We start from the raw sequence: 27,466 nt of genomic DNA, 5'->3' as shown, positions 1-27,466 counted from the left end.
CCATCCCCCAAAAGATCAGTCAGCTACATAATGGCAGGATGATTACACTGGTTGGCTCCCGTTTTGGAAGAGATAATGTTTTGTCCTTAGTAAATACTAAATAGGCACTTACAGTGGATATAGATTTGCCTTCCCTGCAAGCAATACTTCTGCCAAAACTACCATACTTGTGCTTGCATAGTTTGCAGAATGCTTTGTGATATTCCAAATGGCATTGCTTCGGACAAAGGTGCTCATTTCACAGAAAAAAAAAAAAAAAAAAAAGCATAAATGGGCCCATGCTCCTGGAGTTTCTGACCCCACCATGATCCTCAACACTCTGTGGCAGCTGGTTTAATAGAATGATGGAACAGCCTAATAAAAATTTAGTTTCTTTGCCAACTGGTTGGCAATACCTTGCAGGGTTGGGCCAAGGTTCCCTAGAAGGTTGTATATGCTTTGAATTAATGCCAAATACACGGTGCTGTTTTTCCTGTAGCTGGGATTCACAGGTTTAGGAATCAAGACCTAGAAATAAGAGTGACATCACTTGTTATTATCTGTAGTGACCCATTAGAAAATTTTGTTTACTGTTTGCACATTCTTGTGCTCTGCCGGCCTAGAGGTCTTACCTCCAAAGGGAGGAAAACTTACACGGAGAGATACATCAATAATTTTATTGGGCTGGAAGTAAATAATGCTGCCTAGACACTTTGGGCTCCTCATGTATCTAAATCAACAGGCAAAGAAGAGAGTTACTGTGCTGGCTGCAGAGATTAAACTTGATGACTGAGGGGAAATGCAGCTGCTAATCCACAGTGGAGGTAAGGAAGAGTATGTCTGGCATACAGGGGTTCCCTCAGATTATATCTTAGTGTTCCCATATGCTGTATTTAAAGTCAATGAAAATTACAACAACCCAACCCCTGCAGGACTGCTAACGACACAAATCCTTCAGGAATGAAGGGTTCACTAACTCCACCAGATGAAAAACCATGTCCTGCTGAGGTGTTTGCTGAATGCAAACAAAATATAAAATGGATCACGTAAAAAGTAGTTATAAAGACCAGCTACAGCCATATGACCAGTTAGAGAAACAAAGACATAATTGTGATGAATATTTCCTTCTGATTTTGTCATGAATATGTGTGTATATTTCAAATCTTTGTTCTCTTCACTTTCGTATTCCCTTACCATGTAACAAGATATATTAACTTTACCTTGAAGTATTTCATTATCAATTTATCATTATAACATGCTAGCGATGAGATACCAAGGAGGAAAGTATGCATTACTCAAGGTCTTTACCTTCTCTTCTGGGAAAGGGATCAGTGTATTTTTGGTTGTATGCAAAATAGTTGTGTCATGTTAGGTGGATTTATGACCTTCTTACTGTCCTTCCTTCCTTCCTTCCTTCCTTCCTTCCTCCCTTCCTTCTTTTATTTTTTTTAATTTGAGGACTATGTATGATTGAAGAAGATGCATATGCGTACCAAGTTGACAAGGGGTAGATTTGTGCTAGTTAACTTTGTGTGTCCAGATAGGGCCATAGAGTGTCCAGATATCTGGTTAAACATTATTCTGGATGGGTCTGTGAGGAAGAGAGGAAAGACGAATTTGAATGGATAGACTTAGTAAAGTGGATTGCACAACTCAGTATGGGTGACTAGTCTTTAAACAATCCCTTAAAGTCCTGAGTACAAAATAAAAAGCTGAATAAGAGAGAATGTACTCTCTTTGCCTATCTGCAAGCCAATGTATCAATCTTCTCCTGCCTTTGGACTCAGACTCAATCTGGAACTCAATACCATATACTCTCTGGCATCTCAGTATTTTGGACTCAGACTGAAACTATACCATAGTTCTCCTGGGTCTTCAGCTTGCCAACTGCAGCTCGTGGAACTTTCTGGCCTCCATAATCTTGAGAACCAATTCCTTATAATAAAACTACATATGTCTTATGTGTCTCTGGAGAATCCAGGCTAATAAAATATCTGAGTTTAACATTTTTAAAAAAATTGATTTGTGGAAGAGGAGGTGGAGTAAGGCGGCCAAGTGCAAGCCTACAGTGATCATTCCTCCCACAGGAACATCAGATTGAACAACTATCCACAAAAAAAGCACCTTCGTAAGAATGAAAAATCAGGTGAGTGACCACAGTATCTGATTTTACCATCATATTAATAAAAGAGGCACTGAAAAAGGTAGAAAAGACAGTCTTGAATTGGCTGGACCACTCTTCTGTCATCCCCTTGCAGCAGCCACATGGTGAGGAGAGAATCTATGTGCTGGAGAGGGTGAATGTAGTGATTGTGAAACTTTGCATTGGAACTCAATGCTGCCCTGTCACAGTGGAAAGCAACTTGGGGTAGAACTCAGCTGGCACCCATGGGGAAGGCATTTAGACTAACCCTGGCCGGAGGGGAATTGCCCATCCCAGTGGTCAGAAGCCAAATGCCAGCAGGTCCTGCCACCATGGGCTAAAGGGTTCTGGGGTCTAAAAGAAACTTGAAAGGCAGTCTAGGCCACAAAAACTGTAATTCTTGTACAAGTCCTGGTGCCTTGCTAGGCTCAGAGCCAGTGGACTTGGGGGGGATGTTACCTAGTGAGACACCAACTAGGGCAGCCAAATGCGTACTTGTGCCACCTCTTTCCCAATCACCAACAGCACAACTAGCACCTCTGGGAGGGATCTTTTCCTCTGCTTGAAAATAGGAGATAGGAGGGTAAAGAGGATTTTGTCTTGTCACTTGGATACCTGCTCAGTCACAGTAGGATAGGGCAGAGTCCTGAGGCCCCCATTTCAGGCCCTAGCTACTGAGTGACATTTCCAGACACACCCTGGGCCAGAAGGGAACCCACTATCCTTAAGGGAAGAATCCAATTCTGGCAGGACTCATCATCTGCTGACTAAAGGAGCCCCTGGACCCTGAATTATCAGCAGTGGTAGGCAAGCAGTACTTGCCGTGGGCCGTGGGTAAGACTCAGAGCTGTACCGGCTTCAGGTATGATCAAGCACATTCCCAGCTGTGGTGGTTGTGGGGAGAGAATCCTGCTTGAGGAAAGCAGAAGGACTTTATCTTGCAGCTGGTGGACAAGCTTGGCCACAGTGGGGTAGAGCACCAGAAGTAATCCTGGGGTACCAGTTATGGGCCTTGGCTCTTGAACAGCATTTCTGAACCTGCCTGGGGACAGAGGGAAGCCCACTTCCCTGAAGGGAGAGACCCAGGCCTGGCAGCTAACAAAAGAGCCCTTGGGCCTTGAGTGAGTATTGGCGGTAGCTAGGCAGTACTTGTCATGGGCCTGAGGTAGTATGGTTACAGGGAAAGACTCTTCTGCTTGAGGAAAAGGGAGGGAAGACTGAGGGATTTTCTTTATGTGGTTTGGATGCCAGCTTAGCCTCAGTACAGTAGAGAACCCACATAGATTTCTAAGGTTCCTGACTTCAGGTCTTGGATATTGGGTGGCATCTCTGGACCCACCCAGGACCAGGGGAAACTCACTGCCCTGAACGGAAGAATATAAGCCTGGCTAGATTCACTGTGTGTTGATTTTGGAGCCCTCCAAACTTGAGTGAAAACAGATGGTAGCCAAGCAATGGTTACTGTGGGCCTTGTGAGACACCCAGTGCAGTCCCAGTGGCGAGGCCCACGGGGGTGCTTGTGTCACCCCTACCCCAGCTGCAGGCAGCTCAGCACAGAGAGACAGACTCTGTTTGCTTGAAAAAAAGTGGGAAAAGAAAGAAAGCAAGAGTCTTTGCCTGGTAATGCAGGTAATTCTCCCAGATCTCACTCAAGACCACCAAAGCAGTACCTCTATGATTCTGCAAGAGCCACAGCATTAATGAATGAGCCTGGGATTCTCTTATGCAGATATGGCTTCAGTGACCAAAGACACCAAAGATTACAACCCCCATGTTCCTTCAAATACTTGAGTAGCCTTCCCAAGAAGGACAAGTTGAACAAGCACAGACTGAAAAGACTACAATAAATACCAAACTCTTTAATGCCCAGACATTGATGAACATCTTCAAATATTGAGACTAGTGAGGAAAACATGACTTCATCAAATGAGCTAAATGGGCACCAGGTACTAATTCTGGACAGACAGAGCTATCTGACCTTTCAAACAGGATTCATAATAGCTGTTTTTGTTAGAGTAGGCAGATAGCTAGACGTGAGCAGGAGGGAAAGCACCTGAGAAAAGCGAGGTCTGGAAAATCTCACATCCCAGAGGCCACCTAAAATATGCATGCCAGATATGAGCAGAGAAGATGGGAAGTACTTATGCTAAAAGGAACACCCTTAAGATGCCCGGTAATTACTCACTCTGTAGTTAACCTGTCAGAATATAGCTTATAAGGAAGAGAAGAGGGCAAAGGAGAAATTCCTAAGAGACACAAAGGCACAATGAGTATAGATTTGACCACTATTCAACCTTCCTGGGGTGACAGAATGAGCAATGCAGCCATTGGGTAGAATTTGTATCCGACACCAGACCCACACATGCACACCAAGTAATAGTCACTGAGAATCCCACCACCCTGGGATGGGAAATAGGCAACGACTAAAGCACAAGTGGAAAAACTAGACAAACAAAAAGGTGGAGACTTAAGACAGAAACAGAAATTTCAAGAAAATATCTGGCGTCAATAAAACCCAATGCAGAACTCTTGGGGCTGCTGCTGGCTCATTCACTGTCGACAGCCTGCTCTGCCTCATCTTTGAGTGTACTCTCTCTCTAAATAAACTCTCTGCTCTCTACTTTTCTTCAGTAAATTCTCTATTTTTGCCTAAATGATCTCTTTGCCGAATTCCTTCTCCCAGGTAAGTCTAAGAACTGAGGACTCCACACTTCCCAGTAACATATTGAGGAAACTCAAGAAAACACAGAGAAGAAATTCAGAATTCTATCAGATAAATTTAACAAAGAGATTAAAATAACTAAAATGAATCAAGCAGAAATTCTGGAGCTGAAAAAATGCACACTGAAGAATGCATCAGAGTATCTTAAAAGCAGGATTGATCAAACAGAAGAAACAATTAGCTTGAAGACAGGCTATTTGAAAAAACACAGAACACTCCAAAAAAAAGAGAGAGAAAGAATAAAAATGAATGAAAGATGTCTACAAGATCTAGAAAACTGCCTCAAAAGGGAAAATTAATTTATTGGCCTTAAAGAGGAGAGAGAGAGATGAGAGTAGAAAGTTTATTCAGAGAGATAATAGCAGAGAACTTCCAAAATTTAGAGAAAAATATTAATATTCTGAGACTTTGCTGAAGTTGTTTATCAGCTTGAGGAGATTTTGGGCTGAGACAATGGGGTTTTCTAGATATACAATCATGTCACCTGCAAACAGGGACAGTTTGACTTCCTCTTTTCCTAATTGAATACCGTTTATTTCCTTCTCCTGCCTGATTGCCCTGGCCAGAACTTCCAACACTATGTTGAATAGGAGTGGTGAGAGAGGGCATCCTGATGAAACTGGAAACCATCATTCGCAGTAAACTATTTCAAGGACAAAAAACCAAACACCGCATGTTCTCACTCATAGGTGGGAATTGAACAGTGAGAACTCATGGACACAGGAAGGGGAACATCATACTCCGGGGACTGTTCTGGGATAGGTGGAGGGAGGAGAGATAGCATTAGGAGATATACCTAAGGCTAAATGACGAGTTAATGGGTGCAGCACACCAATATGGCACATGGATACATATGTAACAAACCTGCACATTGTGCACATGTACCCTAAAACTTAAAGTATAATAATAATAATAAAGAAAAAAAAGAAAACAAAAAAAGAAAAATATTAATATTCAAAGACAAGAAGTTTATAGAACACAAAGCAGATTTAACCCAAATAAGACCAACAAGACATTTACTAATCAAACTTCCAAAGGTCAAGGACACATAAAGAAAGCATCCTAAAAGCAGCAAGAGAAAATAAAAACAAAAAACAAAAACAAAAAAAAACATACAAAGGAGCTTAAATGCACCTGGCAACAGATTTCTCAGTGGAAAACTTACAGGACGAGAGAGTGGCACAACATATTTAAAGTGCTAAAGGAAAAAATAATCACTTTTATTCTAAAATAGTATATCCAGTAGAAATATCCTTAAGAATTGAAGGTGAAATAAAGATTTATATAGACAAACAAAAGTCAGGGGACTTCATCAACACCAGACCTGACCTACAAGAAATGCTAAAGGGAGTTCCTTAATGTAAAGGAAAAAGATATTAACGAGCAATAAGAAATCATCTGAAGGCACAAAACTCACCAGCAATAGTAAGTACCCAGAAAGACACAGAATATTATAACATGTTATAAGACTGTAATTACTGTGTATAAACTACTCATATCTTGACTAGAAAGATAAAAACAACCAATTAAAAATAACTACAACTTTTTAAGACATAGTATAATAAGATATAAACAGAAAAACAAAAAGTTAAAAAGCAAGCAGATGAAGTTAAAATGTAGAGTTTTTATTAGTTTTCTCTTTGCTTGCTTGTCTGTTTATGCAATTAGTGTGGAGTGGATAATGAGGTTAAAAAGAAAGAAAGAAAGGAATGAAGGAAGACAACCAACCAGAAAGAAAAGGAGGATTAAATCCCTACTTCTCAATAATAACAATAGATGTAAATGGTTTAAACCCTCCTATCTAAGACATAGTGTAGTTACATGAATTAACAACAAAAAAAATCAAGACCCAACAATCTGGTTGAATGGATAAAAAAAAAAGAAACACAAAGCAATCTAATGTATTCAGGAAACACTACATCTATGAAGATGCACATTGACGGAAAATAAAGGGATGGAAAATGTATTCTATGCCAGTAAAAACAACAACAACAACAAAAAGCAGGAGTAGCTATACTTAGACAAAATAGATACCAAGACAGAAATATAAGAAGATACAAAGAACATTATTACTATATTGTAATAAAGGAGTCAATTCAGCAAGATGTAACAATTGTAAATTGAGCAACCTATATATACAACCTTAGAGCACCTATATATACAAAGCAAACATTATTAGAGCTAAAGAGAAAAACAGATCTTAATACAATAATAGCTAGAGACTTCAAGACACCACTTTGAGCATTGGAAAGATCATCTAGACAAAAAAAATCAACAAAGAAACATTGGAACTTAATCTGTACTGTAAACCAAATGGACACAGTCAATATTTACAGAAGATTATATCTAACGGCTGTGGAACATACATTCTTATTGATAATTTTCAAGGATAGATCATATGTTAGGCCACAAAACATATTCTGAAAATCTAAACAATTGAAATAATATGAAGCATGTTCTCTGACCACAGTGGAATAAAACTAGAACTCAAACACATGAGGAATTTTAGAAACTATATGAACACATCGAAATTAATCAATATGCTCCACAATGATAAGTGGGTCAATGAATAAATTAAGAAGAAAATTAGAAAAGTTCTTGAAACTAATGAAACCTACTAAAACCTACAGAATAGAGAAAAAGCAATAGGAAGAGGAAAGTTCATAGCAATAAGCACTTACATCAAAAAAGTAGAAACACTTCAAATAAACAACCTAATAATACATCAAAAGACACTGAAAAAAGCAAGAGAAAACTAAGACCAAAGTTAGTAAAACAAAAGAAATAATAAAGATCAGAACAGAAATAAATGAAATTGAAACAAGAAAAACAATACAGAAAATCAATGAAACAGAAACATGGTTTGTTGAAAAGATTAACAAAATCAACAGACATTTATCCAGGCTAAATAAAAAAGAAGAGAAGTAAATAAGTAAAATAATTAAAATCGAAGATAAAAAAATGACATATTACGACTGAGACCAGAGAAATTCAAAGGATCATTACAGGTTCTAAGAGCAATTTTATGCCAATAAATTGGAAAACCTAGAAGAAATGAATAAATTTCCAGACACATTCAACCCACCAAGATTGGACCATGAAGAAATCCAAAACCTGAACAGATGCATAATAATGAATGAGACTGCAGTTGTAATAAAAAAGTGTTCCAACAAAGAAAAGCCCAAGATCAATGACTTCTGAATTTTACCAATCTAAAAATAATTCAAACCAACTATAGTCAAACCATTTCAAAAAATAGAGGAGGAAACATATATATATATAATATTATATATATATTATTTTATATATATCTATATTTTATATATATTATTTTATATATAATATACATAAAATATATATTATTTTATATATATTACATATTATATATAATATTATATATATTATTTTATATATATTATATATATATATTTTTATATATATTATATATTAAATATATATATTATTTTAATATATAATATTATATATTTATATATTGTTTTATATATATAATATTTTATATATTAAGTATATATTATTAAATATATATATTTTATATATTAAATATATATTATTAAATATATATAATATGTATATTAAATATAATTATTAAATATATAATATATTAAATATAATTATTAAATATATAATATATATTAAATATATATTATTAAATATATAATATATATTAAATATATATTATTTTATATGTATACTATTATATATATATAAAAAATACTTTAAGTTCTAGAGTACATGTGCACAATGTGCAGGTTTGTTACATAGGTATACATGTGCCATGTTTGTTTGCTGGACCATTGAACTTGTGATTTACATTAGGTGTTTCTCTTAATGATATCTATTCCTATCCCAGCCCCCCATCCCAAGACAGGCCCCGGTGTGTGATGTTCCCTGCCCTGTGTCCAAATGTTCTCATTGTTCAGTTCCCACCTATAAGTGAGAACATGCAATGCTTGGTTTTCTGTCCTTGTGATAGTTTGCCGAGAACGATGGTTTTCAGTTTCATTCATGTCCCTACAAAGGACATGAACTCATCATTTTTTATGGCTGCATAATATTCCATGGTGTATATGTGTCATCTTTTCTTAATCCAGTCTATCACAGATGGACATGTGGGTTGGTGCCAAGTCTTTGCTATTGTGAATAGTGCCACAATAAACATATGTGTGCACGTGTCTTTGTAGTAGCATGATTTATAATCCTTTGGGCATATATCAAGTAATGGTATCACTGGGTCAAATGGTATTTCCAGTTCTAGATCCTTGAGGAATTGCCACACTGTCTTCCACAATGGTTGAACAAATTTACACTCCCACCAACAGTGTAAAAGCGTTCCTATTTCTCCACATCCTCTCCAGCATCTGTTGTTTCCTGACGTTTTAATGATTGCCATTCTAACTGGTGTGAGATGGTATCTCGTGGTTTTGATTTGCATTTCTCTGACGACCAGTGATGATGACCATTTTTTCATGTGTTTGTTGGCTGCATAAATGTCTTCTTTTGAGAAGTGTCTGTTCATATCCTTTGCCCACTTTTGGATGGGGTGGTTTGTTTTATTCTTGTAAATTTGTTTAAGTTCTTTGTAGATTCTGGATATTAGCCCTTTGTCAGATGGGTAGACTGCAAATATTTTCTCCCATTCTGTATGTTGCTTGTTCACTGTCATGGTAGTTTCTTTGGCTATACAGAAGCTTTTTAGTTAAGCATTCTGTGCAAGTTAGTTCTTAGGATTTTGCACTAGATTCTCTGCTGGGTTTTAAGTATAAAGTGTTGAACAAATTAGATATGGACTCTGCCCTTAAAGAGTTTGCAATTCACAGTAAAATAAACTTATATCTAACAAAGCATGATTTAAATTCCTGGACATCGAATTAATGGACCCCTTATAATTCCACAACACTGTCTGAAAACATCACCCCTACTTCTCTTATTAGTGGCCCCCACAGCACAAACATTTATGTCAAGGGCACTGTTTACCCCTGCTCCTCAAGTTGGTGGCTGTCATCACCCTACGGCAGAAGAAAACAGTTGACTCTGTTAAAACCAGATTCATAGAGAGCTGTGAAGAATAAACTCCTTTTTCACTTTCTGTAACTTAAGTTAAATTATACATGTTTTTAGATGATATGATCTTATATTTTGAAAAATCTAAAGACCCCACCAAAAAACTGTTAGAACTAATAAAACCAATTCAGTAAAATTGCAGGATACAAAATCAACATACAAAAACAATAACATTTTTATATTCCAACAGTAAGCAATCTAAAAAAGAAATGAAGAAACATCCCATTTACAATAGCTACAAATACAATAAAATACGTAAGAGTTTACTTCACGAAAGGAGTGAGAGATCTCTACAATAAAATCTATAAAACATTAATGCAAGAAAGGAGAGGATGCAATAAAATAGAAAGACTTTCATGTTCATAGTTCGGAAGGATCAATATTGTTAAAATATCCACACTACTCAAAGCAATACACAGAGTCAATGTAATCCCAATGTAAATACCAGTGACATTCTTCTTAAGAACAGAAAAAGAATCTTAAAATTTTTATGGAATCACAGAAGACCTAGAGTAGCCAAAGCTATCCTAAGCACAAAGAACCAAACTGTAGGAATCACATTACCTGACTTCAAATTATACCACAGAGTTACAGTAACCAGAATAGCTTCGTACTGGTGTAAAAACAGACATAGACCAATTGAACAGAATAGAGAACCCAGAAATAAATCCATACATCTGCAGAGACTTATTTTTAACAAAAGTGCCAAGAATATATGCTGAGGAAAGGACAGCCTTTCCAATAAATAATGTTGGGAGAACTGGATAGCCATATAAAGAAGAATGAAACTAGACTCCTATCTCTCACCATATACAAAAATTAAATCAAGATGAACTACAAACTTAAATCTAAGATTTCAAGTTAGGAAACTACTAAAAGAAAACATTTGATAACCTCTCCAGGACATTGGTTTGGGCAAAAATTAGTTAAGCAATACCCCATAAGCACAGGCAACAAAAACAAAAATGGACGAATGGGACTATATCAAGTTAAAAAAGCATCTGTGCAGCAGAAGAAACAATCAACAAAGCAAAGAGACAACTTAAAGAATGAGAAAAAATGCAAACTATTCATCTGACAAGGGATTAATAACTGAATATATAATGAGCTCAAACAACTCCGTAAGAGAGAAAATCTAAGTATTCTATTTAAAAATGGACAAAATATCTCAATCAACATTTTCAAAAGAAGAAATGCAAATGGAAAACACATATGAAAATGTGTTCAACATCATTGATCATCAGAGAAATGCAAATCAAACCTGCAATGAGATATCATCTAATTCCAGTTTAAATGGCTTTTATCCAAAAGACAAACAATAACAGATGCTGGTGAGGATATCAGGAAAAGACACGTCTTGTATATTGTTGGCAGGAATGTAAATTAGTACAAACACTGTGGAAAGCAGTTTAGAGGTTCTTCAAAAAACTAGAAATGGAGCTAGCATATGATTCAGCAATCCCATAGATACATACATAGCCAAGATAAAGGAAAACAGTATGTTGAAGAGACATCTGCGTTCTCGTGTTTAACAGAGACACTATTCACCACAGCCAAGATTTAGAAGCAACCTAAGTGTTCATCAACAGATAAATGGATAAAGAAAATGAGGTACATGTACACAATGGAGTACTACTCAGCCATAAAAAATAGTGAGATTCTGTCATTTCAAAAACACAGGTGGAACTGGAGGTCATTACGTTAGGCACAGAAAGACCAACTTTACATATTCTCATTTATTTGTGGGATCTATAAATTAAAACAATTGTGTTCATGGAGACAGAGAGTAGAATGATGGTTACCAGAGGCTGGGAGGTTTAGTATCAAATGGGGAGAAGGGGAGTGGTTAATGGGTACAAAAATATAGTTAGGGGGAATGAGTAAGATCTAGTATTTGATAGCACAACAAGGATTGTCAAAAATAATTTATTGCACATTTAAAAATAACTAAAAGACTATAATTGGATTGTTTATAACACAGAGAAAGCATAAAAGCTTAAGGTAGTGGACATGCCATTTACCCCGATGTGATTATTATGCATTGTATGCCTGTATCAAAATATCTCATGTGCCCCATAAATATATACACCCATTATGTACCTACATAAATATAAGAAATCCAAAATAATTATATAAAAATATTTTTAAAATTAGGACAAATTATTTCCCAATCAAGTTTTTTAAAAAATTAAGAGTAAGGTTTGCTTTGGATGTTGGTTTTATCTTTTTGTTTGTTATAAGTTTATGGAGATGGAGATATAATTGATAGCCAATAAAAACTGCACATGTTTAATGTATATAAAATTGTCCCTTTGTATAGATGGAGGATTGGTTCCAGGGCTCTATATATGCCAAAATTCCAGCATAGTCTAGTCATGCAGTTGGCCCTATGGAAATCACATATGTGAAAATTTGGCCATTCATATATTTGGGTTTCACATCTTGCAAACATTCTATTTTTCATCCATGTTTGGTTGAAAAAAATCTGCATATATGTAGACCTGCACAGTTCTAACCCATGTTGTTCAAGGGGGAAATGTAATTTGATCAGTTGGACATATGCATAGAGCTGTGATGGATATGTTTACTAACATCATGGTGGTAGTGATGTAACAGTCATTTTACTTCTTGTTTAAACTGTTATTAATTGCAAAGGTATGACAAACTGCCCAACTCTTATCATTAGCTATTCTTAACTTTTCTTAAACATATTTTAAATTTTCTAACTTCTTGTGCAATTTTAATTAGGAAAACCATAGAATAATTTTAATCATTATTATACAATAATGATAAAATACATTTCCAAGACATGTTTTAGAATAGTGTGTTTTGCTTCAGCCATAAATGTATTTCTTTGTTTATTTTAGATAAATTATCTTGTATCTTTAAGCCAGCTCATATTAGATGTTAGCTTCATAATTAGCATATTATTTTGTGGTTTTAATATAAAAGAAAACCAATTATAATACTACTTCTATGCAATGTATTTCCACTATAAAGATTTTCAGTTTAGGCTAATATGCATTACCTGTACTTGAGTTCTCATAGTAAACTACCACAAACCTGGATAAAATATGTAAATTCACTGTTTTTAGAAATTGGACAGCAGAAAAGAAGCAACATGACAAGGTATACATTCCCTCTAGAGTTCTGTCTGGACAAGAATTTTACTGCAGGGAAGTAGAGTATGTGCAGAGATTGGAAATCCTGCTGCGAGGGAGGAAACAGATCAGAGTTCAGGGCTGCTATTATGGAACCAGTTGGCTGGGCAGAGTACAAAGGGAAAAGAGCCACAGAGAAGAGCCCAATCGAGACATCTTTGTAAGAGTTTTATTAACATTTGTATTGGAATCATAAACTGTGCATGAACGGTATGCCTGAAATTTTAACAAATAATTTCAGAGGGTATAAAATACAGAAAGACGTGAAAGTTTTGACACACCAGAATGGTCTAGACTCAAATAAACATTGTGAATATTAAGATAAGATTTGACAAAAATCATGCATTAGAAGTAAAACCTGCTTGCGTGAGTAAAGAGTACATCATAAGAAAAAAATTCAAGCTAAAATAGACCCACTTAAACAAAGCTTAAAATCAAGACTTGGAAGGGCATTGTATCATGAAAATGTCCAGAATATAGTAATATAAAAATGACTACACTTAGGAAGTACCAGAAGAATGTGCGATATGAAATATATGTATATGAAGTATGTGTGTGTCTGCATGTGTGTGTGGTATGCCAATGGAAGCAGAAGCGCAGTCAACCCAGACATAGGAATTAACAGACATGCATGTAGTTAGACTTCAAAGAATACACAAAAATTTGCAATCAGAAAATGGAGAAAAGAGTACGGCGCAGAAGAATTTTTTAAAAAGAGATAATGGTGACCTGTTTCAAGTTAGAAGGTCAATCCTCACATTTATGTTCAGTGAATTTCAACCAAGATAATTACAAATAAATGTAAGCATAGGCACAACATAGCCAAATTGATAAAAGCTAAAGTTTTAGATAAAATATTTGTATTTTCTAAATTCTTCATAACATCAGTGATTATTTGGAAGTGTTATTACTTTTCAAATATTTGAATATCATTATATTTTTTATTATTGGTTTCTACTTTGATTCTGTTGTCAAAAAAATCTTAAAAGCATCCAAGGAATAAACGTATGCTCAGAAAACAGAACAAGAGAGACACTTGACTTCATATCAGAAATACTGGAAGGCAGATTTGTTCAGTAAAAATATCTTTCAAAAATAATTATTTTTTTTACAAATTTAATGGACAAAAAGAGTAATCTGAGAAAAAAGACCTGAATGTAATGGTATGAAAAGCAACAAATATTTTTCATACAAACCCCAGTATGCATTAACAATAAAAGGAAAAAAAAAAACAAAATATTTACAATGTCTTCAAAATTAAGATCTACTCATCAAAAGAAAATCCATTTTGATGGTATTCTGATAAGTGTATGCATGTTAAGAACTGTTGTTTTCCCAAAGGACCAATCTTCTTATCATTATGTAATGTTCCAACTTATCTATGATAATTTTCCTTGTTCTACTTTCTTTGATGAGAGTTAGCTTGGAAATGTCTTTCTTTATCTCTTTAATCTAGATTTGACTTTATATTTAAAGTGTGTTTATTGAAGACAGCATATTGTTGAGTCTTGAATTTTAAATACACTCTATTTCTGTCATTTGTATATTTAGACTATTCATATTTAAATAAATCATTGTCTTATTGGATTCATATCCACCATGTTTCTAAGTATTTTCTATTAATGTCCCTGATTATTTGTCTTGTTCAGTCTTTATGTTAGTTTCCAATTTTTTCTTGCCTTGTCTAGGTATAATTGAGCTTTCTCTATGATTCCATTTCCTTTCCACTCTAAGCAAATTAATTATAATTTAAAATATTTGGTGTTTGCTTTAGAGTATTATATGTATTACATATATAATTATATAGATAAAAATTTAGATATATTATTTATAAATATATTATATTAACATGTATTATTTATATTTTACTTAAATATAAATATAATTATATTTATATTATACAAATATAATTATATTTATATTATACAAATATAATTTTAAAAATATAAATATATTTATATTTAACTTAAATATAAATATATAATTAATAAATATATATGATTTTACATAATTCCATAAATGTATTACAAAAGAAAATAATATAAAATTCATGGTGTAAAATTTCACCTTGGGAAACTACAAAAGATAAGTAAATTACATTGAGGTAAATCCAGCTTTGCTGACGCTTTGATCTTGGACTTCCACCCTCTAGAACCATGAAAAATATTTTTTTTTGTTAAGTCCAAAAAAAAACGGGAAAAAGGGAAAGAAGTCAATGAAATTGACAATAAGAGATCATAAAAGGAATCAATGAAACTAAAAACTGGAAATACAAATAAAATGGATAAAACTCTAGCCAGGCTAACTGAAAAAAAAAGAGAAAGCAGGGCGCGCTGGCTCACGCCTGTAATTCCAGCACTTTGGGAGGCTGAGGGGGGTGGATCATGAGGTCAAGAGATCGAGACCATCCAGGCCAACACAGTGAAACCCCTTCTCTACTAAAAATACAAAAATTATCTGGGCGTGGTGGCACGCCTCTGTAGTCCCAGCTACTTGGGAGGCTGAGGCAGGAGAATCAATGCTTGAACCTGGACCCGGGAGGCGGAGGTTGCAGTGAGCTGAGATCAAGCCACTGCACTCCAGCCAGGCGACAGAGCAAGACTCCGTCAAAATAAAACAAAATACAATAATAAGAAAAAAAGAGAAAAGACACATGTTACTACTATTAGATATCACGACTAATCCCATGAACACAGGATAGCAAATAAATATTACAAACAAATCTGCCTTAGTCCTTTTGTGTTGCTATAAAGGAATTCCTGATCCCCAGTAATTTATAAAGAAAAGTGGTTTCTTTGGCTCACAGTTCTTCAGGTTGTATAAGAGGCATGGTGCCAGCATCTGCATCTGATGAGGGCCTCAGATGGCTACCACTAATGGCAGAAAGCAAAGGAGAGCAGGCATTGTATGACAAGAAAGGAAGAAAGAGAGAGGGGAGAAAGGTGCCAGATTCTTTTCAACAACCAGTTCTTGATGGAACTAAGAGTAAGAACTCAAGGCCAGGTGTGGTGACTCCAACCAGTAATCCCAACATTTTAGGAGGCTGAGGCAGGCAGATGTCTTGACCCCATGAGTTTGTGACCAGCCTAAACAACATCATGAGACTCCATCTCTACAATAATTACAAAAATTAACCAGGCATTGTGGTGTGCACCTGTAGTCCCAGATACTAGGGAGGGTGAGGTGGGAGGATTGCTTGAGCCTGGGAAATTGAAGCTATAGTGAACTGTGATTGTGCCACTGCACTCCAGCCTGGGCTACAGAACAAGACCCATCTCAAAAAAAAAAGGAACTCATTCACTCCTGGGAGAATAGCACCAAGTCATTAGTGAGGGGCCTGCCCCTTGATCTAATCGCCTCCCACCAGGCCCCACCTCTAACCATGGGGATCAGATTTCCACATGAGACTTGGTGTAGTCAAACAAGCTATATCCAAGCCATTCTATGCCCACAAATTTGAGAACTTAGATGAAATGAACCAATTCATTAAATGCCATCGTCTACCACCATTACGTCAAGAGAATTAGTCTATATAGGCTTATAGAGAAAATGAATTAACAAATAATATCCTTAAAAAAGTGAAAGCACCCAGCCCAGGTGGCTGCACTGGTGAATTCTATCCAACATTTAGGAAAGAATTGCTACCAATTATCTAAAATCTGTTTCAGAAAGTAGAAGCAGAGGAGCACATCTTAACTATAGGAGGCCATAATTACCCAATACAAAAATAAAACAAAGATACTGAAAAAACATAGACCAGTGTCTCTCATGAACATGGATGTAAAAATTCTCAAAATAAATATCAAATATAATCCAACAGTGTATACAAATAATTATAACATGACCAAGTGGGGGTTATTCCAGGTATACAAGACTGATTGAACACTCAGAAGTGAATTAGGTAATCTGTCATATCAAGAGGCTAAAAAAAGTCATATGATCATAGAAATATATTTAGAAAAAGTAACTGTTTCCAAAACATATTCATGATAAAAAGGTAGTAAGAGCAAGCTAAAAATAAAGGAGAATATTTTCTAAATAATGACAAAGGACATCTACAAAAATTTGTACAGCCGATCTACTTAACAGTGAAAATCTAGATGCTTTACCCCTAACATGAGAAACAAGGCAAGGATGTACCCTCTTAATCACTCCTATTCAACATATTACTAGACATCCTACCTAATGCCATAACTCAAGGAAGGAAAATAATAAGAACACAGATATGAAGGAAGAAATAAAACTCCCTTTGTACACATATAATATGATTGTTCCTGTACAAAATCTCAAAGTAACCAAAACAATAGACTTCTGGATCTAATCAGCGAAATGCAAATTAAAATCACAATGAGATACTAGTTTACTTCTGCAAGAATGGCACAACTAAAAAGTCAAAAAATAGTAGATGTTGGTGGAGATGTGGTGAACAGGGAATACTTTTAAACTGCTGGAGGGAATGTAAACCAGTACAACCACTATGGAAAACAGTATGAAGATCCCTTAAAGAACTAAAAGTAGAACTACCATTGGATCCAGCAATCCCACTACTGGGTATCTAAACAATGAAAAAGAAGTCATTATATGAAATAGACACATGCACATGCATGTTTATAGCAGCACCATTTGCAATTGCAAAACTATGGAACCAACCTAAGTGCCTATCAATCAACAAGTGAATAAAGAAAATGTGGCATATATATACCATGGAATACTACTCAGCCATGACAAGGAATGAAATAATGTCTTTCACAGCAACTTGAATACAGCTGGAGACCATTATGGAAAGGCCAAATAATGGGATGGAAAACCAAATATCATATATTTTCATTCATAAGTAGGGGCTAAGCTATACGGATGCAAAGGCGTCAGAATGATATAATGGACTTTGAGGATTTGGTGGGGAAGGGTGGGGGGGTGAGAGGAAAAAGTGTACATATTGGGTTCAGTGTACACTGCTAGAGTGATGGGTACACCAAAATCTCAGAAATCACCACTAAAGAACTTATGCTTGTAGCCAAAACCGCCTGTATCCACAAGCTATTGAAATAAAAATTTTAAAAATATACAAAATTCAGTATATTTCTATAGTAATTACCACTTGGGATTGTAATTAAAAAGACAAAATTATCTACATTAATGCCAAAAAAGTAAAATATTTAGGTATAAATTTAACAATATATGTACAAGTATAAAACTTCTGATGGAAGAAATCAAGAAACTAAATAAATGGAAACTGAATAAATATTCCATATTGCTGAATAGGACCACTCAGTATTTTAAAGTCTTTCCAACTTGATCTATGGGTTCAATGCAATTCCAGTCAAAGTTAAAGCAAAGGTAACAAAATCTAATGTTTCCATGAAAAGGCAAAAAATTCAGAATAGCCAACATACTATGGAGAAAATGAAAGTTGTATAATTGACATTACTCAAAGTAAAGACTTACTATAAAAATACAGTAATCAAGGCAGTGTAGTATTGGTGAATAAGTAAGCAAATAGGTCAATGTAACAGAATAGAGATCCCAGAAATACACTCAAACAAATATAGTCAACTGATCTCCCACAAACAAGAAAAGACAGTCTTTTCAACAAATTATTCTCGACACTGGGCGTCTGCATTGAAAAATTAATACAGACCTTATAGCCTTCACACACACACACACACACACACACACAAACACACCACTCAAAATGTGTTTTTAGATCATAGACCTAAAAGTAAAATGTAATGTATCAACTTTCAGGTAATAACATAGGAGAGAGTATGTCACTCGGGTTTGAAATATTTTTTAGGTTCAACACCAAAAGAATGATCCATGAAAGAAAAATTGATAAATTGAACTTCATTGAAGTTAAAACCATCTACCTAGTGAAAGATAGTGGTAGGGTAATATAAAGAAAAGCCATATACTGAAAAATAAAATGTTAGCCAAACACATATGTGGCAAAAGACTTGTATCCAAAATATACAAAGAACTCTTAAGAAAATAAATAGCCCGATTAGAAAATGGCTAAAGATCTGAACAGACACCTCACGAAAGAAGACACACATGGCAAATAAGCATATGAAAAATGTGCAACATCATATTTCACTAGTGAATGACAAACTAAACAATGAGACAGCACTACATCCCTATCAGAATGCATAAAGTCCAAAGCACTGACAACATTAAATGCCTGTAAGGATTTGGAGCAATGAGAATTCAGTCATTACTGGTAAAATGCTTTAATAAAATACTAAAGTTACGTTGGTGGACAGTTTGTGAGTTTCCTACAAAGCTAAACAGTCGCAGCATATGATCTAGCAATTATATTACCTGGTTGAAAAACCTGTTGCATGAATATGTATAGCAACTTTATGCATAACTGGAATCAAACAAGATGTCCCTCAATAGTTGAAGTAATAAACAAATCATGGTACATCCGTATAATGCAATATTATTCAGTAATAAAAAATGAGCTGTCAATCTACAAAAAGACACAGAATGACATTAAATTCATGTTGCTAAGAGAAAGAAGCTAGTCTGAAAAAGACTATATACCATAGGATTCTAATTATCTGACATCTGGGAAACGCAAAACTATGAAGCAAGTACAATGTTCAGTGGTTGCCAGGACCTCAGGAGGAGTTAGGGAGAGAGGAATAGATGGGGCACAGGGGAATTTTTAGGCAGTGTAGTTAGTCTGTATAATACCAAAATGGTGGTTGCAAGACATTATCCATTTGGGAAAACCCATTGAACTGCCCAAAACACACAAAAATGAACCCCGATGTAAGCTACACACTTTAGTTAATAATAACATAGTAATATTGGTCTATCATTGTAAAAAATGTACCATGATAATGCAGGATATTTATAATATGAAAAATTCTACTGGGGGCAAGGTGTAGAGGGGGGATATAGAAACTCTTTGTATTTCCTGCTTAATTTTTCTGTAAACCTCAAACTCTAAAAATAAAAATCTATTAATTCAAAACAAACAAAAATGCCTAGTTACAAAAAAAAATCAATGTAAAAAGGTGAAAAATAAAGCCATAGGCTGGAATAAAATATTTAGAGAGTATATTTTAAAAAGAACTCATTATCTATTATATATATTTACATATATATTATAAATCAATGAGCAGAATGAACCAATATAAAATAGGTAAAAAAAAAACAGGCATTTCACAAAATTAGACGCTTGTATATTCAAAAAACTTAAAATCTTGCTCAACACATTACGCTTTAGTAAAATGTAGGTGGAAATGTCAGGATAGGATACTGTATATATTATAGAAAAGCTATAGTTAACTAAATTTTTAAAAATCAGGTGTGCAAAATACTGTAATTTGAAGTATAAATTATTTTACTTTTCTAATAAACTGTTTGGCAATTTTGAATCAAATTAATTATACACATAACCTAAGACAGAGTGAGTGCATTCTTTGGCATTTTCACATGTATGTCAATGCTCTCTTCAAATACAGGTATAAAATTATTCATTCAAATTTTATTTATGGTAGCCCAATAACCAACAGGGGAATTGATCAACAAATTGAGATATATTCATGCAACCAAATACTTCTCAGCAATTAAAAAATAAAACACTGGTATATTCAGCAACTTGTATGTTCTGAAATATATTATATCGACTACAAAAGTCAAATGTATAAATGTGTATCTTGTATGATTCCAATTATATAAAGTTCAAGAACAGAAAACAATTATAAGAGTAACTCAGATGATACTAGTTTTCCTTGACTACGGCAGTGACTACAGAAAATAAAATGAAGAGAAATAGTAACAACAACAATTTAAAATATTGTGTGAAATTTCAATAAGTTTGCAGGATTTATATCAATAAAATATTATAACTTCAGGATGTGACATAAATAATTTAAATAGAGGAATAATTTCACCAAGTTATTGCAAGGAAATGCTTAATATTGTAAATATGTCGATTCTCCCATTATCACTTTCTTAAATAAAGTCTAATGATTATTTTTAAACTTAATCTATTATAAATTTCAGCTGGAATCTGAAAAATGTCAAAAAATAATGCAAAAAATACGAACTGGTAAAATTGTTTTAATATATGTATAAACTAGTATTGTTAATATGAAATGAACACTTATACTTAAATACAAAAGCAAACACTAATTGAAAACTGGATTCAGAAAGTAATCGCATTTCACAAAAGAAATTATAAATAACAAGAAAAAATACTTATTTTAACTGGTTACCAAAAGTTTAGAAAAGTATATATACATATATATTTTTATATATGTATATATACTGTCTCTACTGTTAATAAATATATATATTCTCAAATTTACAGTGACAAAATAATGATTATAGATGATGTTGGGAAGCAATAATAGAAATATTAACTCCTAATCGATGTGTGAATTTGTTCAAAAAATGTAACAAGCAAATGATGATTTCCTTTAAATTAAATATGTATACTTTTGGCACAATTATCCCATTGGAGTTTTTTTCTACTTAGAAAATATAAAAAACACATACCTCTAAGTATATTTATGAAGATGTTTGTCCTAATTATGTTTTATTAAAATAAGAACAATAATATATCATAGAGAATTGTTTAGGCATGCATGTATGGCTTTTTCCCTATCATTAAGTAGAAGAAATAAAAGTAAAACTAATTTGTAAAAAACATACATGGCCAGGCATGGTGGCTCAGCCTGTAATCCCAGCACTTTGGGAGGCTGAGGCTACTGGATCACTTTAGAAAAGGAGTTTGAGACCAGCCTGGCCAAATGAAGAAACCCTGTCTCTACTGTTAATAAAAATGCAAAAAAAAAATTATCCAGGCATGGTGGTGCATGCCTGCAATCCCAGCTACTTAGGAGACTGAGGCAGGAGAATAGTCTGAACCCAAGAAGCAGAGGTTGCAGTGAGCCAAGATTGCACCACTGTATGCTAGCCTGGGCGACAGAGCGAGACTCAGTCACAAAAAAAAAAAAAAAAAAAAAAAAGAAAGGAGGTTTTTTTTTTTGACAAATTACCTAGTAAAAAATGAGAGTATATATAGGATGGATGGCATAATTCCTAGAACATGATATAATGTATATTTTCTAAAAGTTGAAGAAAGACACTGGCAAAAGACTTGAACGTTTTCAGAGGCTTTTAGCTTGCTTCACATTCCCTGAAAAGATTCCTAGGATCCTGTAGTAGTAGTTAAAAAGGAGCTATCTATTTAAAATAATGCAAAATTGATTAAAGGTACACATTATAAAAAACTAGATATTTGAAGAATATGCAGGGCCAGGAGATTCACAATTGTTAAAGCTGTCATTAGAAGATCCTACCAAAAGGTTATAAAAGTGATGACATTTGATATGTGGTTTTTAGGACCTGGCCCAAGCCCAAATGCCTCTTTTATTAAGGAAATATCCAATAACACCCTAGTAGACATCCAGGAATTATTGCTTTTTCAGTGACAAAAACATTTCTTCTGTTCAGACACTAACAGGGAGCAGAGCCATTGTCTACATATATGTTAAATCATGAGAGATATGAAATAAGACAAACAACATAGAATAGTGGAATTGATGTTGAAAAATGAGGTACAATTAAACTGGTAAGAACAATTAACCTGAAAATATTACTGTAGGAAATTAATTTGTATTTAAAAACCAAGGGCACCTTGCTTGCTTAGTAAAACTAATTCAGAAACATTTGAGAGAGGCAGTATTTTCTACCTCCCATAGCGTGTTAACTGAAAATAAACTTATGCAGGCTGAAGCTGATGTAATAGATAGGGTTTTCACAGAACTCAAATTGTGCTCAGCACAGAGTATGGGATTAATAAATAATCATTGAAAGAGAAAATGAATGAATGTCTTCCACCAACTCACATAAACACACCTTCTTATACTAGTCACTTTCAGACAGCTTCAAACAACTTAAGATTGCTCAGTTTTAAATCAGAATTAATGCCACATCATTGGATTGTCAGGGAGTGACTCTTGCTAGATATAAACAATGATGAATAATCAGTCCACCAGATTCTGGGAACACATTACTGTTCCATGAGATGAATGCAGATTGTTTTTGAAGCTTTCTATATAGGCATACATTTGCTATGTCATCAAGGGTCATTTACTCAGCTGGAGGTAATTTTTCCATAGGAGAGAACTTCCAGGCTCTTTGAAACCATGAGGAAACATCTGCCTGTTTTCTATGCCCTTTCGGGATGACAGCATTGTGCTGGTCACACCTCAGGGAGTTGGTGTCTCTGTCATCCCATACAGATTTTTCCACTCAGCTGCTCCCTGTCATTGTGACACAGAAAATATGAACCAGACTATTGCCTATCACGATTAGGGATGGAGAGTAGGATATGCTCCTCTTGTCCTTTCTAAACTCTAAAGTTTTCTGGGAGTTCAGTATGCTGAGGACAAGTCCCGAAACCAAAGTTGATGGAAAAGTCCCTGCAACAGAAACTGTTACAGTATCTCCAAATCTTTCACAGAGCAGGTAATGTTGTGTGCTTGGGTAGTGATCAGCAGATATGGGGAAAGGAAAAATAGCTTTGAACGACTAGATAGTCTATGAATAATTTTACTGTCCCACACTTGCTGTTTTCTCTTGCTTACAACAGTCAAGGAAACTGGGTAATTTACAAAGAATAGGAATTTATTTCTTACAGTTACGGAGGCTGGGACGTCCAAGGTGCAGAGGGCACATCTGATGAGAGCCTTCTTGCCATGAGAACTCTCTGCGGAGTGGCACAGGGCATCACATGGCAAGGGGGCTATGCATGATAAGGTGCTAGCTAAGATCTCTCTTCTTATAAAGCCACCAGTTCCCCTCCTGTGATAACCTCTTCACGTTGATTATAAAGACATACTCAAGATTGGGCAATTTATTAAGGAAAGAGGTTTAATTGACTCACAGTTCAGCAAGGCTGGGGAGGCCTCAGGAAACACAATCATGGTGGAAGGGGAAGCAAACACATCCGTATTCACATGGTGGCAGCAAGAAGTGTTGAGCAAAAGGGAAAAAGCCTCTTATAAAACCATCAGATCTCCTGAGAACTCACTCAGTATCACAAGAACAGCAGCATGGCAGTAACTGCCCCCTCGATTCAATTACCTCCCACTGGGTCCCTCCCACAACACGTGGGGATTGTGGGACCTACAATTCAAGATGAGATTTGGGTGGGGACACAGCCAAACCATATCAACCTCTTAATCCATAAATGGGTTAATCCATTTATGAGGTCACAGCCCTCATGATTTAATCCCCTCTTAAAGGCCCCACATTTCAGTAACGCCACAGTGAGGTTAAGTTTCAACATCAGTTCCGAAGAGGACATTTAAACTGTAGTACTTGCTTACAACAGTTACCTTAAACTGGACTGTGATAATTCTATGCTTATTCCCAGGATCTACGAAAGTTTGGTGCTGACTTTTGGCCAAGACTGGATGAGATAAGCAAGCAACTGATTCATAATATGCTGTTTAAAGTTCTAAACTCCCTGGGTGGCAACCTGAGTCATTTTGTTTATACTGTTTAGGATCCTGTAGATACACTCCTTATGTCTGGTTTAACCAGTTACATAGACTAACTTGGCTACATAACCTCATATAAATGATCTCTTTGGAAACTTTTGCAAAGTTACTCTAAAACCACATGTTTTGCACATATCTTGATGTTTCAAAATCTGACCAAGATTTTGACTTTCTGTTTCTGTTTTGTTTTCAGTAATTGTAACGCAAAGGATGTGTCCCTTATATCTAGAAGTCCCTGCTGCCAGTGAAAATTGTGGACAGTAATGAAGAAATACAATCTTAAAGGTCACATTAATTAATTATCCTGTTATATGGGACAAGACCAAATAAGCAGAGTTCTATGGGATGGAATGAAGTTACCTTCCTGCCAATACTAGCATAAAATTTTGCCCAGATACTGTAAGAAAACAAAGCGAAACAAACAAAAACCAAAAATGCAAACAAAAAACCTTGATCTTTCAACTCTTCTCGTAGACACCTCATATCCCAACCACACATCACTGGGGAAAATAGCTAACTCAGGGCCCAGGCACAGTTGATCATGCCTGTAATCCCAGCATTTTGGGAGACCGAGGCGGGCAGATCACCTGAGTTCGGGAGTTTGAGACCAGCCTGACCAACATGGAAAAACCCCGCCTCTACTAAAAAAATACAAAATTAGCCAGACGTGATGGCGCATGCCTGTAATTCCAGGTACTCAGGAGGCTGAGGCAGGAGAATCGCTTGAACCTGGGAGGCGGGGGTTGTGGTGAGCTGAGATCATGCCACTGCATTCCTGTCTGGGCGACAGAGTGAGACTCAGTCTCAAAAAAAAAAAAAAAAAAAGGCTAACTCAGGAATCTCATGAGGCTCCAGAGGGCAAGGTGGCCTGGTGAAAAGAGAATATATCAGGATTATACTAGACAAATATTTCAAAGGGCTAAGGCTGTTTAAAGGCAGATACTTCAATTGAGGCTGTGAACCTGAATAAATGGATGCAAAATCTGTAGCAAGTGTTGTCGGAAATTGACTCAGACATGGAAGTGGGAAGGTGATGGCAGGAAGATAAGAGATGATGCATGATACACAAGCATACTTTCTAAAACATATGCCTCCAAGAGACAATTAAATCCCATTCAAGTGACAATTAAGTAATGCTAATTACATCAGTGTTATTTAAAGTTTACATGAGATAATGTTTGCAAAGTCTTAGCTCAGTTTCTATTATATAACATACATTCAATAAATTAGAGTGTGATTAAAACTGCTCTTTGGTTATGTTTACATTAAATTCAGCCTATGACATTTGATTATTATATTTCCAATTATTCTAATTCACAACAATTGCATTCTCTCATTCTTATTGATCATTCTACCACGTTTCCTATTATTTTTGCTTTGCTCGTGATTATTTTTAGTCTGTATTATGGTACATTTTTTCTTCTCATTCACTAATTCATGTTTTTGGATTTGATTTTTCCTCTGTGAATGCTGTTCTCTATTTCCTCCAATGTAATCACATTTTTTATTTCTTTGGATTCCTGCTATATCTCACTGATTTTCCATTTCCTATCTTTATTTTTTTTTACTTTATATCTATCTTTTATTTTATTTTTATCCTTGACTCTTTTCTATAGAGATAGTTCTATTTTAAGGAAAATCAAATGGCTTTCCAAAATATCTTGTCTCTAAAAAGGATAACTTGGCTGGGCAGGATTTCATGCCTGTAATCCCAGCACTTTGGGAGTCTGGGGCAAGAGGATCGCTTGAGTCCAGGAGTTTGAGATCAGCCTGGAAAACATAGAAGACCCCATTTCCCCCCAAACTTTTTAAAACATTAGCTGGGCATAGTGGCACATGCCTGTAGTTCCAGCTACTCAGGATCCTGAGACAGGAGGATTGCATGAGCCCAGGAAGTCAAGACTACAGTCAGCCATGATCCTGCCACTGCACTCCAGCCTGACAGAGTGAGACACTGTCTCACAAAATAAATAGATAAATAAATACAGCAAAATAAAAAAGATAATTTATTATTGGCTGTTCCTTTGAAATTATTGGATACTTGCATATTCAAATATATCCGTATTTTTAAATTCTGATTTCTCTGTTTTTTCTTTTACTTGTATTTCCAAAAATATGCATTTCAGCTCCATTTCCAACACTGACAAGAAACTAATCTCATGTAATCTTACTTTCTCTTGACTTATATTATTTAATAGTGCCTTCCTTCCTTACACCTTATACAAAAATTAATTAAAGATGGATTAAAGACTTACATGTTAGACCTAAAACCATAAAAACCCTAGAAGAAAGCCTAGGCAATACCATTCAGGACATAGGCGTGGGCAAGGACTTCGTGTCTAAAACACGAAAAGCAATGGCAACAAAAGCCAAAATTGACAAATGGGATCTAATTAAATTCAAGAGCTTCTGCACAGTAAAAGAAACTACCATCAGAGTGAACAGGCAACCTACAGAATGGGAGAAAATTTTTGCAACCTACTCATCTGACAAAGGGCTAATATCCAGAATCTACAATGAACTCAAACAAATTTACAAGAAAAAAACAAACAACCCCATCAAAAAGTGGGCAAAGGACATGAACAGACACTCCTCAAAAGAAGACATTTATGCAGCCAAAAAACAGATGAAAAAATGCTCATCGTCACTGGCCATCAGAGAAATGCAAATCAAAACCACAATGAGATACCATCTCACACGAGTTAGAATGGCCATCGTTAAGAAGTCAGGAAACAACAGGTGCTGGAGAGGATGTGGAGAAATAGGAACACTTTTACACTGTTGGTGGGACAGTAAACTAGTTCAACCATTGTGGAAGTCAGTGTGGCGATTACTCAGGGATCTAGAACTAGAA

At 35.3% G+C, this 27,466-nt stretch overlaps 1 protein-coding gene across 2 annotated transcripts in view; it reads right to left on the bottom strand.

Moving 5' to 3' along the window:
• The window catches only part of CDH9 (cadherin 9), a 167,325-nt gene that overhangs the window by 45,388 nt on the left and 94,471 nt on the right, over window positions 1-27,466 (bottom strand). The window contains exon 1 of one of the 2 annotated variants that reach the window (XM_055245993.2): window positions 23,174-23,455. The exons of the other annotated variant lie outside the window; for it this stretch is intronic. Within the exon in view, the coding sequence (XP_055101968.1) occupies window positions 23,174-23,197 (24 nt within the window). The 5' untranslated portion in view covers window positions 23,198-23,455. Of the gene's footprint in view, window positions 1-23,173; window positions 23,456-27,466 lie in introns of those variants that run through there. 2 annotated transcript variants of the gene reach the window in all.

Source organism: Symphalangus syndactylus, chromosome 16 (genome assembly GCF_028878055.3).
Source record: "Symphalangus syndactylus isolate Jambi chromosome 16, NHGRI_mSymSyn1-v2.1_pri, whole genome shotgun sequence".
Taxonomy (NCBI): Eukaryota; Metazoa; Chordata; class Mammalia; order Primates; family Hylobatidae; genus Symphalangus; species Symphalangus syndactylus.
This window is presented reverse-complemented; position numbering and strand designations above follow the sequence as displayed.